Below are 24,732 nucleotides of genomic sequence, written 5' to 3'. Positions count from 1 at the left end.
TTTTTTAAATATATGACAATAGTGGAATGATTATTACCCATATACAGCACAATTTTCTTGACTCTTTATATAAAGTATGTTCACGCCAAATTATGCCATTATACATGTACTCTCTTTTTTTACATTATAATTCTTAATATACATATGTACCACAATTTTTCATATCTCTGTATATAAGGTATGTTGACACCAAATTCAAATCTTCATACATGTATTTTGTATAATGATGACCATCACATCCCACCATCCTTGCTATTCCCCTTCCCCCTCCCTCTCCCTCCCACCCCTCTTCCCTATCTAGAAATAATCTTCCTCCCATGCTCTCCCTCCCTACCCCACTTTAAGTCACCCCCCTTATGTCAGAGAAAACATTCAGCATTTGTTTTTTTGGGATTGGCTAACTTCACTTAGCATTATCTTCTCCAATGCCATCCATTTACCTGCAAATGCCATGATTTTGTTCTTTTTTAGTGCTCAGTAATATTCCATTGTGTATAAATGCCACATTTTTTTTTTTATCCATTCATCCACTGAAGGACATCTAGGTTGGCTCCACAGTTTAGCTATTGTGAACTGTGCTGCTATAAACATTAATGTGGCTGTGTCCCTGTAGTATGCTGTTTTTAAGTCCTTTGGGTATAGTCTGAGAAGAGGAATAGCTGGGTCAAATGGTGGTTCCATTCCCAGATTTCTAAGGAATCTCCATACTGCTTTCCAAATTGGCTGCACCAGTCAATCAATTGGAACATTAGTGGTCACCATGCAGTGTTTTCCTACATTCTTGTTTTCATAGATGTCAGCTTAAGGAAAGATTCCCCCCCACCCCGCCGGCCAAAATGGTTACTTAAATTTAACTATATAATTGATGATATGCTGATCACATGGTATGAGCTATACCATCTCCTGATTTGCAAATTTGGGGAAAATGTAAAATTTTTTTGTTTATATAAAGGTCACCATTAAATTGAATATCTTTGTTTGTGTTAAATTCTTAAAAAATGAATTACTTCAGATTTCTTTGTTCAGTAGCTTATCGCTAAAAACATTATTCAAGAGCAATCCATAGCTCTGATAAACTAGGGGTTAAGTAGTAACATGATAGTTATCAGCACTTATTCCCCACAGTTCAAAGTAGCAGCATCAGATTCATGTAGTATGCAAGAGTTTTTCATACTGCTGCTGCTGTGGCAGTTAAAAATTATATTTCACATGCTTTTGTCTGGAAGACAATGCCACTTCACTGAAATATGCTATTGTTAGTCCCATTATTTATTATGGAAGTAATTACCACCAGCACTGCAAATGTTATTTCTAGAATCATTCATGTGCTTTTCTTCTGTGTAGAGAGGAACTGTAGATGCAAAATTAGATACACTCTGAGTTGCATAAGTATGTAGCTAGAGGCTATGTTCTCAGACCCCATGCCCTTTTTGTGGGGCAGATCCTTAACATTTGCTTGACACATCCTTTTGGCTGGTTTGACCTTATATACTTCTAGATATTCTCTCATGCATTCTTTAAATCAGCCTGGCCATGAAAGAATAGTAGATAGTCACATTTTTGGCCTGTGCAAATATTTGTCATGGTAGATTTTAAGAACACATCTCCAAGGTTATACTTTGCATATAAATGTAACCATTCTGGGGTCACATTGTTATGGATTGGATACAGAACTGTTTTTTACAGTAAATTAATATTCAGATTGAGCAAGATGTTGTGTTTGAAATTAAGTTTTATATAATAGTTGTTTGGCAAGCTACCATCATTAATGCATTTAAATAAACTTGTTTACTGGGGCATCCACCTCAATTTGCATTATTTTTATTAGAAATAGTCACCCATTTACTGTGTCTACATTACTGATGAAGCATACTAAGGGAAATTATTTTCTGCATACATTAAAACTATATGGGTACTTGACAATGTAACAGGGTTTTTGTGCCAAGATGTCTTTGTTTAGTATACTTAAGATTTACTTTTTTAAAAAAATCTTATTACTTTTTTTTTAAAGAGAGACTGAGAGAGAGAGAGAGAATGAATTTTAATATTTATTTTTTTTTAGTTTTCGGCGGACAACATCTTTGTTTGTATGTGGTGCTGAGGATCGAACCCGGGCCGCACGCATGCCAGGCGAGCGCGCTACCGCTTGAGCCACATCCCTAGCCCCTTAAGATTTACTTTTAAGTTTGTGTTTCTTCAAACTTTCATTCTGTCTTAAGTCCTTTTTGTGCTGCTATAACAATACCTGAAACCAAATCATTATAAAGGACAGATTTATTTCTCACACTTCTGAAGGCTGGAAAGTCCAAGGTTGAGAGTTGCTTCTGGCAGGGTCTTTTTGATGCGTCATCCTACTGTAGGAGGTATAAAGGCAGCAGAGCCTGAGTGTGGGATGAAAAAGAAAAAGAACACATGTGCAGGAGTAAGCCAGCCACACTTGCCCCTGTAACACACCTACTCTCGGGATAATGACATGAATCCATTCATAAGGACAGAACCTTCATGACCTATCCACCCCTTCAAGTTCCTGCCTCTCAATACCATTTCATTGGGGACTAAGTTTCCAACACATTCAATCCGTACCATCATTTTTTTCCCTAATATATTTTTCCCAAGTTATATTAACTTGCTTTTTTAGTTTCTAGAGTATTCTAAAATCAAAGTTTACATGTTTGATGTTAATAATTTATTACTAATTAGTTAAAAATCTTAAGTGCCTTCATTACTTTTAGAATTTAGATATTTCTAGTGAAATATTTAAAATACCGAAATTCATTTCATCTCATTTTATCTCAGTGTGTCCATATTCATTGTCAAACATGTAGTAATAAATGAGAAATAACTTATGATCAAATGGAAAATTGTTTAAAAATGTTGATGTAAGCTTCCTTAAAGCTTACTCTTTTTTTATTTCCATATTTTAAAGTGTTGGATACCATAGTTAGTTCAGGGACTTCCTTGAGAACCCAGGGATCTGATTGGAAAATGCAGATATGAGAAAAACAAGAAGCTAGGCTACAGAAAACCTGGGAAAAGCAGAGGCTGGCAGCTATTAGTGTCTATTGCACTGAGTATCTTACATACAATGACTGGTATAACCCTGTAAGGTGAGCGTCACTAACATAATTTATAAGGTGAGGAACAAAAGTTTTTTGACTAGTGGGAGCAGAGCCAGAATTCAGCATTTAGATTCATGCGTAGTGCCTCTCTAATACCAAACTGTTCATCTGTCTCTTTTGTTAAAGAGTGATATGACAGGCTAATAGAGAGACACAGGATGTTAGTACCATGCCCTTCTGAAGACAGCGCATACGAAAGGTTAAAAAAGAAAAAATGGAGATGTTGAAGGACAAACCAACCTTTGCATTCTAAAGAGAATCTGAGGATAGCTTGCCTATGAATTTAGCACTCTGAAAATATAGTTTAACCAAGAGAAAGTTCCACTACTTAGGGCTATTCCAGTGAGTCAACAGTTCTATCCTTTGACTCTTTTGTTTTTGAGTTTTTTTTATTATTATTTCATTGTCATTGGATGAAAAATGTTCTGTATCAGAAAACTGTCATAGGAAAATGATATAGAATTAGAGAAAATACCATGTGTAATTGCTATCTATTGTTTTAATCACATTGCTTAGAATTCATGTAGAGTGGAAACACTTTAAATGTCCAACAATAAGAATGTAGCAGATATAATGGTTATTTAAGGTACCATATTTCTTAGTGCCTAATATTGGTTGGTTGAGTGGCTGGCTGGCTGGTTGATTAGATGGGAGAGAGGCAGGTAGACAAGCAAATAGGTTGATATTCTTAAAAAAGAGACTCTTGAGATCACTGAAAATTGTAATAACTGTAGCCACTTGGAAACTCATTAGAGTATGATAGTTTAATGATAAGTGAAAAATACAGGATAGAACTTACACTCTGAAAACTGACTGTAGCAACCCAATCTGGAGGAGTATATGAAAACTATGTGAAGAATTAATGGAAGAAAATACACATGACTGTTTTTTATGATGTCCTTTTATATAATTATAAAAAATAAAGATGTGTGTACCGTTAGGTTTAAAAACGAGACAATGTAAAGCTGGTGATATGATAGAGTGCACTGTGGAGCTACTGGCTGTGTTGACACAGTTCTAAGGCAAGCCTGTCCATGCAGACCCTCATAGTAAGCTGCCTTCACTCCTTGGGAGCTATCATAAGTTTAGATTTAAGGCATAAAATTACATATAGTTTTGAATTTCTTATTCTAATGAAGCAACAGGTAAATTTCAGCAGTAGTGTTTTCTTTAGTTAAAATTCCTTCATGGCATGATTGTGTGTGTAGAGTGTAGACTTAACAAAACTGCTGAGTATTTGTTCTTTGCCTAACTGTCTAGCTTTGCTCTCCTGAGAACCTGATAAAAATTGAAATGTCACCTATGTTATCAGGCAGTATTGCTTATAGTAAAAATTACCCCAGTTCTGGAACTGGGAGAACTATACTATTTGATGGAAGGCAGAACTGGGGGCATCCATGAATTCAGTTCACACTCATAATGGGTGTGTCCCTGAGGGATGTGAACTTTTCATGGTGGAGTGACTCCTGTGTCTCTCCCATGTGGACAGAAAAGGGACTTGGGAGAAGAGGAACTCCTAAAGTGCCACCCAGGATCAACTATAGCTGTACGCCTTCCCCTCTATCCTGGGTGGACTGGAGCTGGTGGGATTTCTTATGGGTCTGAATGTTTAGTTGATCCTAAGAAAGCACCTAAAGGTATTATAATATAATTCTGTAGTTAGTTTTATAATTTTCTTTTCAAAGTGATAAAGTAGTATTTTAGCTTTGTTAGTTCATCTAATTTTTTTTTCAGTGCTTAGGGAAGAGCATTAGACCAGATAACACAGGTTTTAGTCCTATTTTTTTTAGTAATGGGTTATGTTACCTTGGGGAAGTCATTTAGTCTCCCTGAAACTCAATTTTATTAAGTGTTAGATAACCTTGATTTCCCTTTCAACTCTAAATTCTGTAGTTTTCTGATTGTCTTATCATAAGTTAATTTTTAATCCTCTTTTATAGAACCATTCCAGATTTCTTTTTAGCTAGACAAATGATCAGATAACTGTAAGCCTAAGGCTACAGTGTACATCTTTCAAAGTGTAAATTTTGGAAATGTCATATTATAACTGTGTAATTCCGAAAGAAATGTTTATTACTTATGTAGTAGAACTTAAGAATTTCAGTTTAAAATACTTAAGGAATTTGGGGGAGAGAAAACCAGTTAGACTGAAAATTTGAAAAGCCTTTGATTATTCTAAAATTTCATCTCAACTTTCATTTACAGGTTGTGAACTGGCTGGAAGGACCTGGATCAGAACAACTGAGAGCCCAGTGGGGGATTGGTGACTCTATTAGGGCTTCCCAGGCCCTACAGCAGAAGCATGAAGAGATTGAGAGCCAGCACAGTGTGAGAGGCTTTTTCCTCTGCAAGTTACAGTGCAGTTATTCTTGTGCATAATTAGCATAGGTGGTACTAAGTGCTAAGCTGCTGTTAACTTTGTATAGGGGCCTAGAATACAGTTTATTGAATCCTTAGAGGTTATAAGTTTTCATTTTGACCACTTAGTGTACGTTAATTCGAAGGTTGGTTTAGGTTTTACCTGCAATGCAGTTTCATTTTATTGTTACCTCTCTAACACAGTGTAGATGAAATTTTAAAAGCTATAGTGATGGAAAAAAAAAAGAGTACAAAAATAGAGCCTTCATCACTAGTCCCTTCAATAGAAAAGTCTGTTCTTAAAATCCTAGAGGAAGGCCTTCCCTACTTCATTGGGAGCATGCTGTACAACTAAATGCTGGGAATACCACCAGGACTGCAGTGTTACACACAGCTGATGGAGAGGGAGTACAGAGGAGGCAGAGTATCTTCCATTCTCTGTGCATTAGGGGTGACATTTGTAATTGTGAAGGGGATAATTAGACAGATCACAGGTATGGATTGGGAAATAAATCAATCCTTATTCAGATTATAGATAAAATTATTCAAGAGAATTTAAAGTGCAACAACTTGCTATGTGGAAGAAACAGATGTTTATTAAGCTCATGCTTGGTTATAGTTAGTTCTGTATGTGGAGAAAGTAGTCATATAGTTTGTAGATTAGCTAGTTCATCCCCCCTCCCTGAAGCCATATTTCTTTTTATGGTAATTTTAAATAGATTGAATACAAAATTGGAAATATAAAATTTGATCCATTAAATTCTATCTCCTTGGTCTATCCATCTTCAAAAATTGATCAGTAATAGTGTTAAACTCTGGAACAGGTGAGTTTGAAGGGTCATTGAAACATTATATTTTCACAGTGTGTTTCTTTACCCATCAACTCCTCTACTTGAAGTGGTAATAAAAGTTGAACAGTTAAGAAATATATATTTTAACTAAGTATGGTTAAAGAATAAATAATATTCTTTGCGAATAAATTTGAGTAAATCTCATCTTTATTAGAGCTATATTTTAATAATCACTTTATTTTTAAGGAGATACATTCTGTTTACTTTCCTCATATTGCTTTTTTTAGTAATCTTTCTCCAATTAGGTTTTTTTTTTTTTCCTCCCCCAGTCAGGCTTAACTGTCAGTGGCACTGGCCGATAATCTACATAACATAGCCTAAAGGAGTTGTAGTCTAGCCGAGACAATAATATGTAGAAAGAGCTATCACAAGATTTGGAAATCATATAAAGATAGTACATAGGTAGTCTAACATTTCTAATTAGTACCTGTAAGAGACTTGGAAAAATGAAATCCTGGGCTGGGGTGGTAACTCAGTGGTAGAACACTTGCCTAGCCCATGTGAGGCACTGAGTTTGATCCTCAGCACCCCATAAAATAAATAAATAAAATAAAGGTATTGTGTCCATTTATAACTAAAAAAAAAAAGAAAGAAAAAAAATCAAATCCCATATAGTTTATCCATTTCACAGGTTCCAATATGGTTCTTCGTTTTATGGTAAAAAATTAGAATAATTTATATTTGATTTATAAACCCTGTTCCTGAAGTTATGATCTTTTAATTATCTTGTACTTTTAAAAATATTTTTTATTGTATGGACATAATACTTTTATTTATTTATTCTTATGTGGTGCTGAGGATTGAACTCAGTGCCTCACCTATACTAGGCAAGTGCTCTACCACTGAGCTACAGCCCCAGCCCTCTCTTAGGCTTTTAAAATACTGTTGATATTTTTTACATGGATTATGATTTATTTGATTATTCTGGGTGGAACATGTTACTGTAGTATAGATGGTTTCTATAATTTGTTTCCCTGTAAATTTTTGAAAGCAGTATTTGCATAGAATATCAGATTTTATTTAAGAGAATTTAGTCACCAAGTGTTCTGAAAGTCCTCTTAGTAAGGATACATGATACTTGAGGAGCCCAAAGATAGGGTTTATATATGTACTTATTATTTTTAAAAGATACCAAGAGAGTTATAGTTAGAAATTGGATTCTACATATATCATGTATAAATTCACAAAAAGTATTGGAATTACATTTTATATTGTATGTTGTGTGGGTGAAATTACCATCGACATACATAGAGACCCCTGTGTTTAAATGTTTGTTTATGTATACTTTTTATATGAATTTTTAAAATCAGCTTAAAAATAAATTATGTATGGGTATCTCTTTTCATGTGCTTAAGCTTACTTATAATGTGGAAAAGATATACAGAACTTTTATATTGGAAAGGACCTTATAAACTAAAATATCCCTTTCTTATTTTATAGATGAAGAAACAGACTTTTTTTTAAATCAATAAGTTGCTAGACTAGGTTAAAAACATAGACATCCTGATATCTAGGTAGGATCCCTTCACTCTGTCTCTCTCTTAGGGAAAGCTACTAAATTGCATAGATATGCTTAAGATACAATGTATGTATCTATATTTTCTTGCTATTTGAGGACACACATACACATTTTTTTAAATATTTATTTTTTCGTTGTAGTTGGACACAATACATTTATTTTATTTGTTTATTTTTATGTGATGCTAAGGATCGAGCCCAGAGTCTCACATTTGCTGGGCGAGAACTCTACCACTGAGCCACAACCCCAGCCCCATGCACATATTTTGACATCTGTATTCATAGATCTGGACCCCAGAGGAAAAAATATACTCTTGATTTATTGTGGATTTTGTTTCCTTAAATCACGTGTGATATTTGGGATATTGGAAAATTGGAGGGTGGGGACATATTGAATTGGAATATAGTTGAAACAGGATTGACCACAAGTGGGTAATTATTGAAGCTAGATTGCACATGGGACTTCATTATGCTATTCTTTCCACTTTTGAATAGATTTTTAAAATTTTCCATTCTTTAAAAGGTTTAAGAAAAGATAATTGCATTGTTTTAGCCAGTAGGTGGCACTGCATTCATTGTCACCTTAGAATTGTAATGCATTCCACTGTCATATGTAAATTTAAAAAATTTAAAATAAAAAGACTAGGTTGGTGCTGGATGAATGTTAATATATGATGTTTAAGATATTCTAATACTTCTTTTCTCTATTAGTAAAACAACAGCTTCAAGTATTTACTGGAATTGTTCAGGTCTTAGGAAATTTCTAGTATTGATAGTTAACAAGGGTAGAATTTGGAAAACTTTAATAGACCATTTTGTATTGAAGTACCATGTCAAGTATTATGTTTTCCATTCCACATGAAAGTGTAATGCAGAATAAAGCTATCAACTCAAATTTATTAGGATATTTAGCACTAATATAGAAAAATGAAAATCCTCCTGATTTGTAGTTATTTGTGAATGACCGTGAATTAGAAGTTTGCTTGGTTTTTGAATACAACCCAACAAAAAATATCAAAGTGAATAGAAGTGATTGTAGAGTCTGTTTATAAATCTCAAAATATTTGACTACAATGGTAAATATACTTTTACATTTGGGTAGGGTAGGAGTGTGTTGGGAAGAGCACATGCTGGTGCTGTTGCACACGCCTGTAATCTCAGAGGCTGAGACAGAAGGATCACAAGTTCAAAGCCAGCCTCAGCAGTAGCTAGGTGCTAAGCAACTCAGTGAGAACCTGTCTCTAGATAAAATACAAAATAGGGCTGGGGATGCATCTCAGTGGTCGAGTGCCCCTGAGTTCAATCCCTGGTACACACACACAAAAATACATAGCAGGAGAGTGTAGAAGCATGTATTTCTGAAGCTGCCTCTGCATTCTGTCACTGTCCCACCTTCCCACAGTGCTGACTTCTGCCTCCAAAGGGCCCTGTGCTGGTGTGTGGAGCCTAATAGATGGTAATGGAGCAGGTTTACTTGACACATCAAGACCTCTTTGTCCTCAGTATATATTCTAAGTGTATAACATACCCTGGGTTGGCAGTATTTCTTTCCTCCCAGACTGGGATTCCTGTTCTTGGTTTAAAGTGCAAAGTGCAAATGATCATTTCACCAACTATGTATTGACACTGGCTCAACCACAATCATAGTGTCAGTCCTGGCTGTTCATGTTCTAACATTCAAATGCTTTCCCTACTTATCATCTTTTTTTTTTAAGAGAGAGAGAATTTTTAATATTTATTTTTTAGTTTTCGGTGGACACAACATCTTTATTTTATTTTTATGTGGTGCTGAGGATCAAACCCAGCACCTGCGCATGCTTGAGCCACATCCCCAGCCCCCTACTTATCATCTTAATCCAAACCCCAAATCTTGGTGTTGACTTTTTATTTTGCTATAAATTAATAAATTTCAACACAGTAAATGTGTATGAACAGAGTACAAGAATGGCCATAGTAAATTGAATGCAGCTGTTTACCTAAGGTTATATACATTCTATTTTTATGAAGAAACATTATGCCTAATTTTAAACACGTACATATATGTAAGCCAGACCCCCCCATCCTCAGTCCCACATAGGTATAGAGTTTGTCATTTATTTATGACACACTCAATCAGTAACATCAGTAACTCCAATTCTAGGCATTAATTTATTGAGACATATTAGTCTTTATATTGTATTTACATCCCTGGTCACATTGCTAGAACTTACATGTATTTTAAGGTTTCAAACCAGGGCAAAAATCAGCTTCACAGTGGTGGTTCTTAAACATTAATGGTCAAGAATTATCAGAGGTGCTTGTTAAAAATGCAATTTCCAGGGCCCCACCCCAAGAGACTCAGAGGCTGAGGGAAGAACTTGGGTATTTTGATGAACACCCAGGTGTTCTAGTGTAAGTAGTTCTCACTGAGAAGTGCCATCCTGGAATTCTGATCCTTTAGTTTACTACTTTTCTCAGAATCATTGCCACTACTTCAGAGATTTGGATATCTTTATTTAGAGCATTTAGTTAAATTTTAATTACTAAAGATATGAGATATGAGACCATGACAATGATAATTTTCTCAGGTAATATTCTATACTTTTTAAATTGTCAGGCTGCTTAATCATTGTGATAACTGTAGTTTTACAAGTATTTTATGTATATTATTTGATGAAATTCTTACAGCAACTAATAAAGTAAGTATAGCAGGTGTTACTATCACCATTGAATGGAGCAGGTTTCTTAAATTCTGTACCACTAACACTTAAGGCCAGATACAAAATTGTTGTAGGGGCCGGCCTGTGCATTGCAGGACATGTATCCATAACACTAGTCTTATCTGTTAGATGGAGCAGCATCCCTCCTCCTTACTTGGGGTAACCAAACATTCCATGTGAGGCAGAATAATACACTGTTTCCTCTATGATTTAATGCCAACAAATATACAGTGTTTTCTGTGCTTAATGCATTCATTCAGCACGTTAATCGAGCACATATGATATGCCACAGGTTGTTTTAGGCTCTTAGGTTATTGCACAGGATTACCATATGGAATTATAATCATGATGGAGAGGTAAGGAGTAGAGAGGCACTAAAGGTATGGCATTTAAGAAAGCCTCCTCTGAGGAAATGACATTTAATCAGAAACCTCAAGTTGGTATGGAGTAATCCAAGCAAAGGGCCCTCTAGATAGAGGGTATAGCGTGGAAGCACCTCAAGGCAGGAATATGACTAAAGAACAATGAGAAGGTGGACATCACTGGAGTACCGGGAGCAAGACAGAGAGTCACAGAAAATGAGAGGAAGTTAGGGGCCAAAATAAGTAATGTCTTTTTAACCCATGAGCAGGAGCTTAAAGTTTATTTTAAATGTTACATGAGATCAGTGGAGAGGTTTTTGAGACAAAAAATTGATTTATGTTTTGAAAAGATCACTGGCTATCGGGTGGATATAGGGAGGGGGGACAAGCAGCATAAATGGAAGACTGGAGCTCTTGGAGTGGAGGTGGCAGAAGTGGTAGGAAGTGTTGGGCTCCCGAGGTTGAACCAGCAATTCTTGCTGGTGGAAGACTCAAGCTCTGGGAATTTTTTGGTAACTTGACAAGATTGGTTTTAGAAGAGTGGGAAATACAAAATCCTGACTTAGAATGAATTTTAAAAGAATAGGGAATGAAACAAAGAATATTATCTTTTAAGGAAAGTTTTTTTTTGTTTGTTTTTTTGAGGTTTAATGTACAGAATTTTAAAATGTATAGATCCTAAAGCGTGTATTTTGTTCAGGATAGGTGTTACAGCTTGCTTATGTGCTGATGGAAATAATCCAGTTGAAACAGAAGAATTGATCAAAGAGAAAGAGATGATAGTTGCAAGAGCAGAGTTGTGCACAGGCAGCAGAAGAGAGGGTATCATGCTCTGGAGGAGTGTTGGCCTCAGGAGCAGGGCCCCTATAGAGTGGGGAGGCAGAGCACAGGGCTATAGGAGGGAAGGTTGTAGATTTGTTGGTGGGAAGATGAGACTGTTCTCTTTTAATTGCATCCAGAGAATTAAGAAGTTCTTCTAGAGTAAAGAGGTAAAAAGGGAGTTGGAGACTTAAGGAGTGAAAAAAAAAAAAATCACGAGAATGGGAAAGTGAATTGCTTAGAGAAACCTGCAAGGATTACTGAACCTCTGTTTGAGATTATTTAGCTATAACTTAAAAAAAAATATGCACAGACCATCCGTCATGTATCGCTTAATTGGAGCATACTCTAAGAAATGCATCATTAGGTGATTTTGTTGCTGAATGAGCAACATAGAGTGCACTTACAGGAACTAGGACAATTATGATGTCGCCAGGCTGTGTAGTCTTACAGAACCACCATCACATGTGTGGTCCATCGTTGACGGATGATATGCAGGGCATGTCTGTGGTGGTTTTTACCTAGCTGTGTTCAGCCACTCTGGTACAGGCACACAGTAGGCAGAGAAGCCAGGTTTGAGGTTTCAGTAGGTGAATTTGATGGAAGGTAGGAGGGCAGGTGTGGTGGGCCAGGGTTGTATGTCGGGAGGTGGTTGTAGCTTCTGACCAAGGGTGAGAGGCTGCCAAGTGCTGCAGTGTCAGACATGAAAGGAGAATAAATCAGTGGACCTCTGGGGGTGTAGCTAAAAGAAGGGCATTGGAGTCAGTATCTGATGAAAGAATGGAATTCACAAAAGTGAGAGTTTAGAGTTGCATAGTAAGCAGTACATGATGACAGGCTTTTAGGGCCAGTGGAGTAGGTAGCTGAGGTGGGGTGAGGATGCAGTAGTGGAAGTGAGGGAAACAGTCGAGGAGCTGAGTCCAGAGTGTTGGTGCATGTGTACATGGAGGCCATCACCAAGAAGGCTGGCACAGAGAGGAATGCAGAGAGGAACCCTCAGGGGGATGAGGGGATACCACAGGAAAGGCTGGAAGGGCGTAATCCAGCATCTTGCATTTCACAGGTTTTCCAGACAAGAGGGGGGAAAAATGGTTTGAAATAGTAATGAGTCAGCCCACTTCTGGGCTTGTGTATGTTGGTGTGGAAATAAAGATAGCAACCAGTTTAGGGGGCTGCAGAGGTAACTGTGCACTGTGAGGGTGAACAGGTTTTACTTAGAGCGTATGAAGGAAGGGAATATCTAGAAGCCAGACTGAGGACACAGGATACTACCATTGGCAGGCAGTGAGCTCCAGGGATCATGATGGACGGATGTGGGGAAGGATAGGGATTTTACATTCTCTACTTAAACAGTGTTGCTTTATAAAAGTGTTCATGTGTATGTTACTTAGTTTGTCTGGAGAAATGATAAAATGTGTCCTCCAGGAGCTAATTTGATCCTTAATATACTTTGTGATCTCTCTATTACAGGAATGGTTTGCAGTATATGTGGAGCTTAATCAGCAAATTGCCGCACTCTTGAATGCTGGGGATGAGGAAGATCTTGTGGAACTGAAGTCACTACAGCAACAACTTAGTGATGTTTGTTATCGGCAGGCCAGTCAGCTGGAATTCAGGCAAAATCTCTTACAAGCAGCTCTTGAATTTCATGGTGTTGCACAAGATGTAAGTGTCTACTCTGATCGATTCTCTTTTCCTCAGATAATCTGAACAATCCACACATAATTTTTGCAGGTTTGCATGTCTCCTCTAATTATTTTCCTTGAACAATAATATAATTTACTGGTGGGGGTAACGTGATAAAATTTTCTGATTTAACAAATGATTCTAAGTCATTCTGCATGCAATTAAACCTTTGATTGTCTAACTAAAGTATTCCAAACCAGTAGATATATTTCATTTTGACTGTTCTTCAAAATGTATGCTTTTTAACATAGATGGAAATGGAAGTGTCAATAATTTTTTTGCACTCTGCTGACCTGGATGTTCTCCTTTGTCTTTCTGGCGCATGCATCTGTGTGTTCCATCTTCTAGATAACATGTACTCTGATTATTTGTTCTTGTCTTTTAACAGCATAATGTTTTCAAGTGTAATTGTGATAACCTCATTAGATAAACCTCATTCATCATTAAACACTTTAGATGCTGATTACATCAGGGTTGTCTCTTTGGTGTCCCTCTGCTTTAGTTGTCTCAGCAGTTGGATGGCTTATTAGGGATGTTGTGCGTAGATGTAGCACCAGCTGATGGAGCATCGATTCAGCAAACTTTAAAACTGCTTGAAGAGAAGCTGAAAAGTGTTGGTAAGCAGATTTTAAAAATGCTGAAACATAAGAGTTCTTTTAAAAAAAAATATCATTATCATGGTTACACAATTAAGTCAGCTTATACTGAACTAATTATTATTTGCAGGGAACACAGGAAAAAGTAGTATTAAAGGGGTTTTATTCCCTTGAGTGAGTCTAATTTTTGCTAAAAATTTTTACTTTTCATTGTGATTAGGCACTCCTCCCTTCATTGGGCCTTTGGCCTTTTTGTTTACTACAGGTGCTATATCTTGCATATCCTAGGAACAGTGAAATTATTTGTAGTGCATGCATAAACTGTAATTAGTTGTGAAGTGTTCTGTGGTAAACTCTGTATGCCCCGAACTGTGTTTTATGCAATGATTTTTGTTGTTGCTATATCCTAACCTTGTGAAAAAATAGTTGGTTTGGTTCTGTGCATTTGTTTCTCTGCCTGGGAATATGGTCAGGGTTACCTAGTTTCTAAGGAGGGAGTGGTCCCATTTCATTAAGCTAGCTCTTAATGAAAGCTCTGTTACTTTTGTCATCAGGACCTTTTAAACGTTTCCACAGTAAGAAATGCAGTGAACTTTCCTAGGCCAAGATGTGAAAATGGGAAGGGACTGTCCATTGAGGGAAGGAGCAGAGGAAGCAGATGTAGAAAGTGGTGACATGTGATCAAATCAGATTAATTAATTGTGGAAAACAGTTTCAGGGAATTGGTTTCAGAAAAACATTTTTTGTATTGACATTTTATTTGCTTGTAGCCTAATTGTTAGTTTAACAGATGACATACATAGTATATATTCAATACACCAAATGAAATTTATTTTAAAATATCAGTAGTTTCCTTAAGTCATACTTTTCCTTAAAAAAAAAGAAGAGAATTTCTCTACACATGTCTGACTTGGAATATTGTAAATATATCCTAATGTTGCTCCTGTGGTGCGTAAGTTGGGCTTGACTTACAGCGTTCGGCATCCCTTTACACTGATAATACACCATGTGAGTGTCTTGAAATCTCACAAATTTTACACTGTTTTTAAACAAAATATTTACATTGTTGTCCTAAAAATAGGAACACATGAAACAGGGAAAAAAAATAGAAAAATTTATTTGTCAAAATAGAAATTAACATACTTTCTTCCTGCTTTCAGTTTTTAAAAGAAATTATTATCTATGGAGATTTGTGTTTTAAACATTCCCTTTAGGGAGAATTTGGTTTGAGAGCTCTCCATTTAAAAGGATTTTATTCCTTGAGATGTTCGGAGGACTCCATCCTAATGTGGTTTAATATATAAAGATTTTATGCTTGGATTCCAAGTGCAGTATCTGCTGAGAGGATTTATTTGAGGGAGGGAAAAACACCTTAGTTAAGAGATTAAATCTAATAACTTTTATTTTAGATGTGGGATTGCAAGGTTTGCGTGAAAAAGGTCAAGGTCTGCTGGATCAGATCTCCAATCAGGCGTCCTGGGCCTATGGAAAGGATGTAACCATTGAAAATAAAGAAAACGTGGACCACATACAAGGAGTGATGGAAGACATGCAACTTAGGAAACAAAGGCAAAGTTTGACTGTTAATGTTAATTTTACCAAGACAACATACTAACTAAAATGAAAAATTGTATAATTTATATTTTACATACAAACTAAAGGTTCTTACCTGTTGTATAGTAGGCATGTAATAGGCTTTTGATGAATATAATAGTTATTATATATAATTTTACAACAAATTAATGACAATTTGTTCAATTACCAGGTATCTTTCCCTCTTTTACTTAATAGTGAAATTTTGAGTTATACTAAAGTGCTTAACATTCTGTACCCTAGGACTCTGCTTTGCTTTGCTATAAGAAAATCTTTTTGGAGAAACTTACATTTCCGTTTTAGTTTAGAGTTGCTGTTAAATCTGCCATCTGTATTGATCTAATTCTTCATGTCTGTTTCTTATGAAATGTCACACTTGTTTGTGCTCATGTTTGCTGTACAGGGATTAGACACAGTGGACTAATGTTGATGCTCACTTTGATATAGGACTAGGAATTCAAGGGATTCTTTGAAAACATAATTTGCAACAGCCATTGCAAAGTGAAAGATCAGAATCACATAGGCAAGCGTACATAACCTAGCATGGTTGTATCAAAACTTATACACTTAGAAATGTTGAGGTCATCAACAGAACCTCACAGAAACTCTCCCCTACAAAAGTAGACAGTCACGAGGCTGGAATTCCTTCTGCACTTGTCCTGAATCTGCGGATTCCTCCCCACAAAGGGAGAGCCATCCTCTGAGAAAGGATCCTGCCTTTTAGGTTCTGATTTACCGTCTTCATTAACTCCCTTTCTCTATTCTGAGTCCTGCCCCTCACTTAAATGCTCAACTGTCTCCTGTTGGAATATAATGAAGTACGTTCCTGGTATGACTGAATGAAGAGGTCCATCTTCCTTTCATCCCTTTGTCTTCTGGCATTAAGCTCTTCCTCACAGCTAAGTTGTTTGCAGGTCTAAACTGCATTCCTTACTAACTCCATCTTACTTTTTATCCTCTTGAGCCTGACTTCTGACCTCCACTTCACTCCTTTTGTTCTCATTGGTGTTACCAACAAGACCTTATGTGATAAACATTGATCTTGTTCAAAATCCAGAGAATGTTTTAGTCCGATCTGCTTGATTATGAATGGCACTGGACACAGCTTATAGGTTCTCTTCCAGACTCCCTGACAGCTGTGTCTTTCTGAAACCATGGTCCTCCTCCTGGCGCTGTTTCTTGTTAATTTTCTTCTCAGATTTCTTGTTCTGTAACTAAACACTGCTTCCAGGGCTTGTTCTGAGGCCAAATTCTCTTCTTATTTGCTCTCTCTGCAAATCTCACTACTTTAATGATTTTTAAAAATATCATGTGGTTGGATAGTTGCAGCGCTTTCTAAGCCCTCTCCTGTGCTCCAGACTCAGTTCCGGTCACCTGCTCCATGTCTCCAGTGGGATGCTCTATGTGCTCCTCCAAGCCTGTTATCTTCAGATTAGAATCATTTTCTATATTTTTTTAGTTTCATTGATTTTATTTTTTTAAATACACGACAGTGGAATGCATTACAATTCTTATTAACACATATAGAGTACAGTTTTTCATATTTTTGTATAAAGAGTATGTTTACGCTAGTTCATGCCTTTATACATGTACTTTGTTGTTTTTTTTTGTATTATAATTCTTATTACACAAATATACCACAATTTTTCATATCTCTGTTGGTATATAAAGTATGTTGACACCCAATTTGAGAAACATTTTCCTCCAAAACTTGTTCCATGCTTTGAATTTCTTATTCAGGGTAAAATTACTGTCAGCTACAAAACATGGAATTTATCCTAAAGTCCTTCATCTTCCTCATTCCTTATACCTAGTCAAATATTCAAGTGTTGTTGTTGCTGAATCCCACGATTTTTTGTTCAATATTTTAGATCTCAAGTTCCGCTGGTCTTGCTCTTCTTCAGTCTGGTATGCAGGAGTAATCCGCATGGAGTACAAGAATGGTGTTAAACCTCCTTCTGGGACTTTCTCTTTTTTCAGATGAAGTACAGTCTTACTGGAATGGCCGGAGACCTTTTCTTATCCACTTCTGCAGAGTCTCATGCTTTTCTAACTTTCCCACTAAATTGTATGGTTCTTTTCAGTTTCCTTGAGAACATCACGTTGTTTCATCCATCACCGAGAGTATTGCTTTTCTCGTTTTCTATCTAGCAGATTCCTACTTATCTTCCAAGACTCAGATAGACTTATCTTAGGAAGTCTTAGGATTTCTAAGGCAGGTTAGTCACTTACTCCAATTAAACCTTTTTTGTGACTCCATTATATCATTTGTCACATTGTATAAAGTTCATCTCCCAAATTGGAACTATCTTTTTAAAAATTTTTTAAAATTTTTTTAGTTATACATAACTGTAGAAAGTCTTTCAACATATCATATATACATGGAGATAACTTCCTATGTTTGTAGTCATACGTGATGTGGAGTTACACTAGGTTGTGTATTCATATATGAACATATGAAAGTTGTGTCTGATTCATTCTACTGTCTTTCCCATCCCCCCTCCCCTTATTCTCACTCTGCCCTGTCCAATTTAGACCTTCGCACACATTCACCCCCCATTATGAGTATCATCTTTATATCAGAGAGAACATTCAGCCTCTGATTTTTGGGATTGGCTTCTTTCACTTAGCATGATAGTCTCCAATTTCATCCATAAATGGCAAGTGCCATAATGTCATTCTTCTTTATGGCTGAATAATATTCCATATGGATATATACCACGTTTTCTTTCTCCAGTCATCTGTCAGAGGGCACCTAGGTTGGTTCCATAGTTTAGCTATTGTGAATTGAGGTGTTATAAACATTGATTTTGCCATGTCACTATAGTATGCTGATTTTAAGTCCTTTGAGTACATGCTGAGGACTGGGATAACTGGGTCAAATGATGGTTCCAGTCCAAGTTTTCTGAGGAATCTCCATGCTTCTTCCAAGTTGGAACTATTTTAATAGCAGAGAAAATGTTTCATTTTCCCTATAACCTGGTACAACTCTTGAATATATATTTTGATATCTTTATCATTTAGGTGTCTTACATTAAGTTCATTTGGCTTATCTTCTTGATGATAAGTTTCAGATTTTAAAAATAATTATCATCACTTCTCTTTAATACCTTATAGAATTACTTTACACAAGTTGCATCTTAATATTATGCTATGACTTTTATTGATACTATCTCCCTAATAGCCTGTGATAACTCTGGAAGGACCATTCTTTGTTGTTATTAAGCTTTCTTTAAGGACATCAACTGTAGGAGAGCCCAGTGCCTGTTGGGTAACTTCTTGTTGATATTTGGGACTGCAATAGGAGTCCCCCTTATCCTCTGCAGCACGTGAATTGCATGGGAGTGAAGGAAATTGGTCAGAGTTGAGATAGATCAAGATACTTTTATTGTTTCAGCCATATATTATCCAAGCATACTGCAGAGAGATTAGAAAATGCTCTGAATTGTGTTCCTTTCACCCAAACATCAATGGAGTTCTTTCCCCACCTTTAAGAATGTAAATGGAGAGTTTAAAAAGGAATTCAGTTTTAACTATTATTCCAGCTAGTATAATTCAGTGAAAAGTATTAATTTAAAAAAATTTCCTTGGAATATTATCCCTAAAGCTAGTAGTTGAGAAACTTCACATTTTTTAAAAGATTTTTTTAAAGATGGACACAATATCTTTATTTTATTTATTTTTATGTGGTGCTGAGGATTGAACCCAGGGCCTCACATGTGTGAGGCAAGTGCTTTACAGCTGAGCTATAACCCCAGCCCTGAGAAACTTCATATTTTTATCAATGAAGCTTGTTTGATGCTAATTGTCAGTGGCAGTTTGTTTGGGTTGTAGTTACTATTGCATTTATACTTTGCTTCAATATTTTACAGAATCTATGCTATCCTCAAAAGGGTTTGTCTTTCAGGTATTTTGAGGTTTTGATGTAACATAGATATAGAATAGATATCCTTAAACTTACAAAGCAACACATGCAGTTTCCATAGTGTAGGACTAAATATTTTAGTATATTATAAAACACATGTGCCAGATGATGATGTTATTGTGGAAACCAAAACAATAGACTAAATGTATGTTTGGATTTATTAGATGTGAAGACATGGTAGATGTGCGAAGGTTAAAGATGCTTCAGATGGTGCAGCTGTTTAAATGTGAAGAAGATGCTGCTCAGGTAAGGACCAGACGGCCACATTATATGGCTATCACTTCTTAGAAGAACAATTTCATCTAACTGTGAACAAAAGTATACTTCTTATGTTCCTAAGAAAGTAAATTCTTAATCAAATCTAGCTTATCCTGTTGAAGAATAAAATTTGGTTCTTCTAGCTAGCTTACTGATTTCATTTGGCTTATCCTCTTGATGAAATCCTCTATTGTGTTAGAGATTGGAATTATTTATTAATATTATTATTGACTAGTAGTTTGTTAGTTACATTCCAGAATAAAGGCAATTGTAGCACATTGCTTTCTAACCCACAGGAGAACTTCCAATGCTAGACAGTTTGATATTTTTATGAAGTTAGTATTAGAACATTCTTTCATCTTTGATGTAGAAGAATTTATGATTTTTAACAGTGACATGCATCTGTAATGAGATCCTAGTAAGTCTGTTCTACAGAAATGCATGATATTCTATTATGTGATGTGTATTTTAAGAGTGCTTCTGTAGTAGGCTTTGCCTTCAGAGTTTAAGAACATTTGAGAGTAGGAGAAGAATCTGAGGAGCATTGGATCAAATGAGCCATTGAAAACTAGTTATAATTAATGGACTAACCAACCATAGTATAGCAATTTTTGTATATGTGATGTTTTGATGTAAGTAATAAAGAATTATGAATGCAGCTTCACTGTTTTGTATTTTTATTTAGGCGGTTGAATGGCTAAGTGAACTTCTGGATGCTCTACTTAAGACCCACATCAGATTGGGTGATGATGCTCAGGAAACGAAAGTTTTACTGGAAAAGCATAGAAAATTTGTTGATGTTGCACAGGTGCAGAACTGGTTATCTTCCTTTTCTACAAGCTCAGTGTTTGAATAGCTTTCTGCATGATTATAATGTAACTTAACCCTCCAAGTCCAAGAAGGTTAGTTTTGTTATTCCAGAAATATCACAGAATTAAGAAAATGTCAGCTGGTGCATCAAAACTATCCTGCATAAACTTGAGAGGGTTTAAATTGCCACAAACACAGGTTCTGTATGCTCCCTCTGATATATGTTACACATTATGGTATTTTTAAGACAATCCAATATTCATTCATAGAAGCTAATATGAAATGTATATTAATAGCACTAAATTAGAAACCCCACTTTTTGTATTTGACTTATGTTAGCACAATAATACAAAGTTGGTTTTGTGCTGAAAAGTATCTTAATGTATTTTCCCTGTTGATTTCATTCACATTGTAATAGGTAGTACTTCCTATGTGGACTATCATGAGACTAGTTTCACTCACTTGTTTTGGTAATTAACGAGCTGTGGAATTTTGCCAGTGGAATTTAGCAGAGATGGGGAAAACCTTAAAAAAAAGAAGAAACTTATAAACTAAAAATATTACTTCCCCTTCATTACTTATGCATGTAGATCATTTATAGTAATAAGTGACACTAGATTCATTCAGCATTAATTTCCAGTGGTCTTACTTAATTGCAACCAGTCTCCCAAAACCTTTCTCCTCCTCTTCAGAATTTTTTTATTATAATTCTATGTTTCCTTTTTTTTTTTAGAGTACTTATGATTATGGTAGACAGTTGCTGCAGGCCACAGTTGTGTTGTGCCAGTCTTTACGATGCACCTCTCGGTCTTCTGGGGACACACTTCCTCGACTGAACAGGGTGTGGAAACAGTTTACAATAGCGTCCGAAGAGAGAGTACATAGGTTGGAAATGGCCATTGCATTTCACTCAAATGCTGAAAAGGTTTGCCCCTTTTGAAATATAATCTCAGTATTATTTATTGTATATGTTTAAAATGTATGCATTAATAATGTAATGTTCAGATTAATCTATTGGTTAAAAATTGTATGAGTTTCATTATTAACATTGGTTTATATAAAATACATGGTCTTATATGTCCAAATTAAATTTCCTTAATCCACTCGAGTGTTGGAGGACTATGGTTGGAGAACCCCAGAACCTCACTTTGCTCTGCTCCTCTCCTCTCCGAGCTGATGTCCACAGGTGCTCTGTTCTCTAGAGTGTCATTACATCAGTCTCTTTCTTTATACCAGGAAAGGAAACTTGGCTTTGACAACAAGTACTAATTGTCACTTTTTTTTTAAACTGGTGATTCAGCCCAGGGCACTTTGCCACTAAGCTACATCCCCAGCCTTTTGCCTTTTTAAAAAATTTTATTTTGAAACGGGATCTTGCCAAGTTGCCAAGGCTGGTGTCCAACTGCAGTCCTCTTGCCTCTTGTCTCAACCTTCTGAGTTGCTGGGATTATAGGCCTGCACCACCACATCTGGCTAATTGTCACAAATTTTTAAAAAGTCACTTTGTGATTTTATAACTTAAGGTATAGGCTGTTCAACTAAAATAATGAGAATAGGAATTAAAAGAAGAAAAAAACCTTTTTCCATATGTTATCTCTATACTTCATTCCCTAATTTATTATTCATTGAATTCCAGAAACCAACAGTAAAATTTATAGTTTCATTTGGACACATTTACTTGGGATGGGCAGATTTTTAATAGAATCTTTTTCTTACATATTGTACCCAGCCTTACATTTCCATTCTGAAGAGGAGCTTTGCTTTATAGTTAACTTTGTTCTGATTTCTTAACATTGAAAGTTTATCTATAGGGATGTTAAATATATTTTAAGATACCCTGCATATGTTTAAAAATGTGTTAATTCTAATAATGTAATTATCTGATTAATCTATTTGTTAAATTTTGTATGAATTCCATTATTGACATTTGTCTGCATATACTAACTACCTTGTCTTAGATGTCCAAGTTAAATTTCCTTAATCCACACTAGGAAAACCTAAGTTGTGATGCCTAAGTGGCAACCTGGTCTGTAGAACAGAACAGTTGTTGCAAGAGTTAAGCCATCTTTGTTTTCTTCTCTCTCCCCAAGAAGTTTGTATTTTTTTTTCTTGTAATTAAATTTAAATGGTGTAACTCAGAGGAGAAAAAAAAGAATAGCATGTCTTCAGGGGTGTTAAAGCTTCCTAAATTTGAGTGAAAAGCAGTAAATTCAGCAGATGAGTTACTAAAGTGCCTGCCTATCTCTTCTCATCAATTACATGTTTGTGCTCTAAGTATATGTTGCTTCAAATTCTTATTTAGCTGCACACACCTGTAATCCCAGTGGCTCAGGAGGCTGAGACAGAAGGATCATGGGTTCAAAGCGAGCCTCAGCAAAAGTGAGACCCTAAGCAACTCAGTGAGACCCTGTCTCTAAATAAAATACAAAATAGGGCTGGAGATGTGACTCAGTGGCTGAGTGCCCCCGAGTTCAATCCCTGGTACCCGCCCCTCCAAAAAATTTATATTTAATTTCTGAAGTCTATGAGCTTCCTAAGGACAGACAGATTGTATCATTCATTCACATACCAAGATGCTAAATAAACATACAGTAAAAGTTTTTAAGAAATGGTTGCCTATTGAGTGAGAAAATACTTCTTAAGCACAGGCCAAACTTATTTTCCAAATAGTAGTCTACTTATTTTTTCTTGAAAATCACCATAGACCATTTTGTACTCTAATTATATATTATTAGTAGGGATTATATATTTCATTTTTTATTAGAATTTCTTGAGCCATTTTTACTAGTAATAATTCAGCTTTGAATAGTGATGTACATGAAGATGCTACGAATAAAACAAAAACCACCTTTTCCACTTACTTCATTTGCATGAACTTGATTTCCTTTTTTTGTCTCTTGATTGAGGTTGCCCTTTTGTTTGTTGCAGATTTTACAAGACTGTCCGGAAGAGCCTGAAGCTATTAATGATGAGGAGCAATTTGATGAAATTGAAGCAGTTGGGAAATCACTTTTGGATAGATTAACTGTTCCTGTAGTTTATCCTGATGGGTATGGTGCATGCTTTCATATAATTTTATCTTTTCTTTTTTGTTGTTGTTGTAGGTGAACACAATATCTTTATTTTACTTATTTATTTTTACGTGGTGCTGAGGATTGAACCCAGTGCCTCACACTTGATAGGAAAGTGCTCTATCACTGACTGAGCTATAACACCAGCCTGGAAAAATCTATTCTTTAAAAAGTAAAGAAAATTAAGTTTGGTTCACATCTTCAATTGGTTTAAACTGAAAAAAATCCAAGCTTAGCTGTTAGCAGAACTCACAGTTGGTGCTTGCTGACATCAGATGTGTTTCTTCTTGACAGCTTGTTGTAGAAAGACCATTGCTGACTAGACTGAGGCCCATGGTTTTAGCTTGGCTGTGAGGACAGGAGCAGTGTGACTTTGGGCTTCATTTAGGAAAGGGAAGGCATGGGAAAAGGACTGATGTTTAGTGAGCTTGAGTTAAACTCTTCACGTTCACAGACAGTGCCAAGGCCTGTATCATTATTCCTGATTTAGAAATGAAGAGACTAAGACTCTGAAAGATTAATTAGGCTTCTGTGTGTTGGAGTTAGGAGATGCTCTCAGGTGTGTGGGACTCCAAACCCATTGTCTTTTCACTGTTCTACATGGCATCCTAATTTTTTCATGTGTAAAATGATGGCATCCTGATTCTGACATGCTGTTTCATTTCAAATGGTCCAGAATAATTAAGAATAATTAATAATCTGATGCAAAATAAATGGGCCAGTAAAAGTCTCAGAAGGAACTTCCTCCCTGGTGATCTAGACTTTCTCAATCAAAGTAATTTAGAGGTAGTCCAGAGGATATTTAATTCAAATGATACAGAAACCAAACCATCAAATGAAAGTTCAAGTGTCCTTACTTTGTGTTAGAGTGTGTTGGAGGCGAGTGCAGACTCTGGTACCAGGGATCCTGGGCTCCACCTCTTACCAGCAGTGACAACTTGGGCAAGGTACTCCACTTCTTAGTGCCTCGGTTCCCTCATCTGAAAACAGGATGGGACAATTGTGCTTCTTCACATTATAGGAGCAGTGGTGTTCTCTACTATTAAATGTGTGGAAGTATTCAAAAC

At 36.0% G+C, this 24,732-nt stretch overlaps 1 protein-coding gene across 3 annotated transcripts in view; it reads left to right on the top strand.

The window, feature by feature from the left end:
* The window catches only part of Sestd1 (SEC14 and spectrin domain containing 1), a 129,230-nt gene that overhangs the window by 95,133 nt on the left and 9,365 nt on the right, over positions 1-24,732 (top strand). For 2 of the 3 annotated variants that reach the window (XM_046447411.2, XM_046447410.2), the window contains exons 10-17: positions 5,325-5,447; positions 13,197-13,391; positions 13,915-14,029; positions 15,418-15,577; positions 19,691-19,772; positions 20,470-20,592; positions 21,328-21,519; positions 23,523-23,644. In XM_046447411.2, coding sequence (XP_046303367.1) covers positions 5,325-5,447; positions 13,197-13,391; positions 13,915-14,029; positions 15,418-15,577; positions 19,691-19,772; positions 20,470-20,592; positions 21,328-21,519; positions 23,523-23,644 — 1,112 coding nt within the window. Of the gene's footprint in view, positions 1-5,324; positions 5,448-13,196; positions 13,392-13,914; positions 14,030-15,417; positions 15,578-19,690; positions 19,773-20,469; positions 20,687-21,327; positions 21,520-23,522; positions 23,645-24,732 lie in introns of those variants that run through there. The other variant, XM_046447413.2, reaches the window with a different exon arrangement.

This window comes from Marmota monax, unplaced genomic scaffold (assembly GCF_021218885.2).
Source record: "Marmota monax isolate L192 unplaced genomic scaffold, Marmota_monax_Labrador192_F-V1.1 WCK01_AAM20220418_F8-fsc00007, whole genome shotgun sequence".
In the NCBI taxonomy this organism is placed as follows: domain Eukaryota; kingdom Metazoa; phylum Chordata; class Mammalia; order Rodentia; family Sciuridae; genus Marmota; species Marmota monax.
Note: the sequence above shows the minus strand (reverse complement) of the source record. Positions and strands in the feature narration are given on the sequence as shown.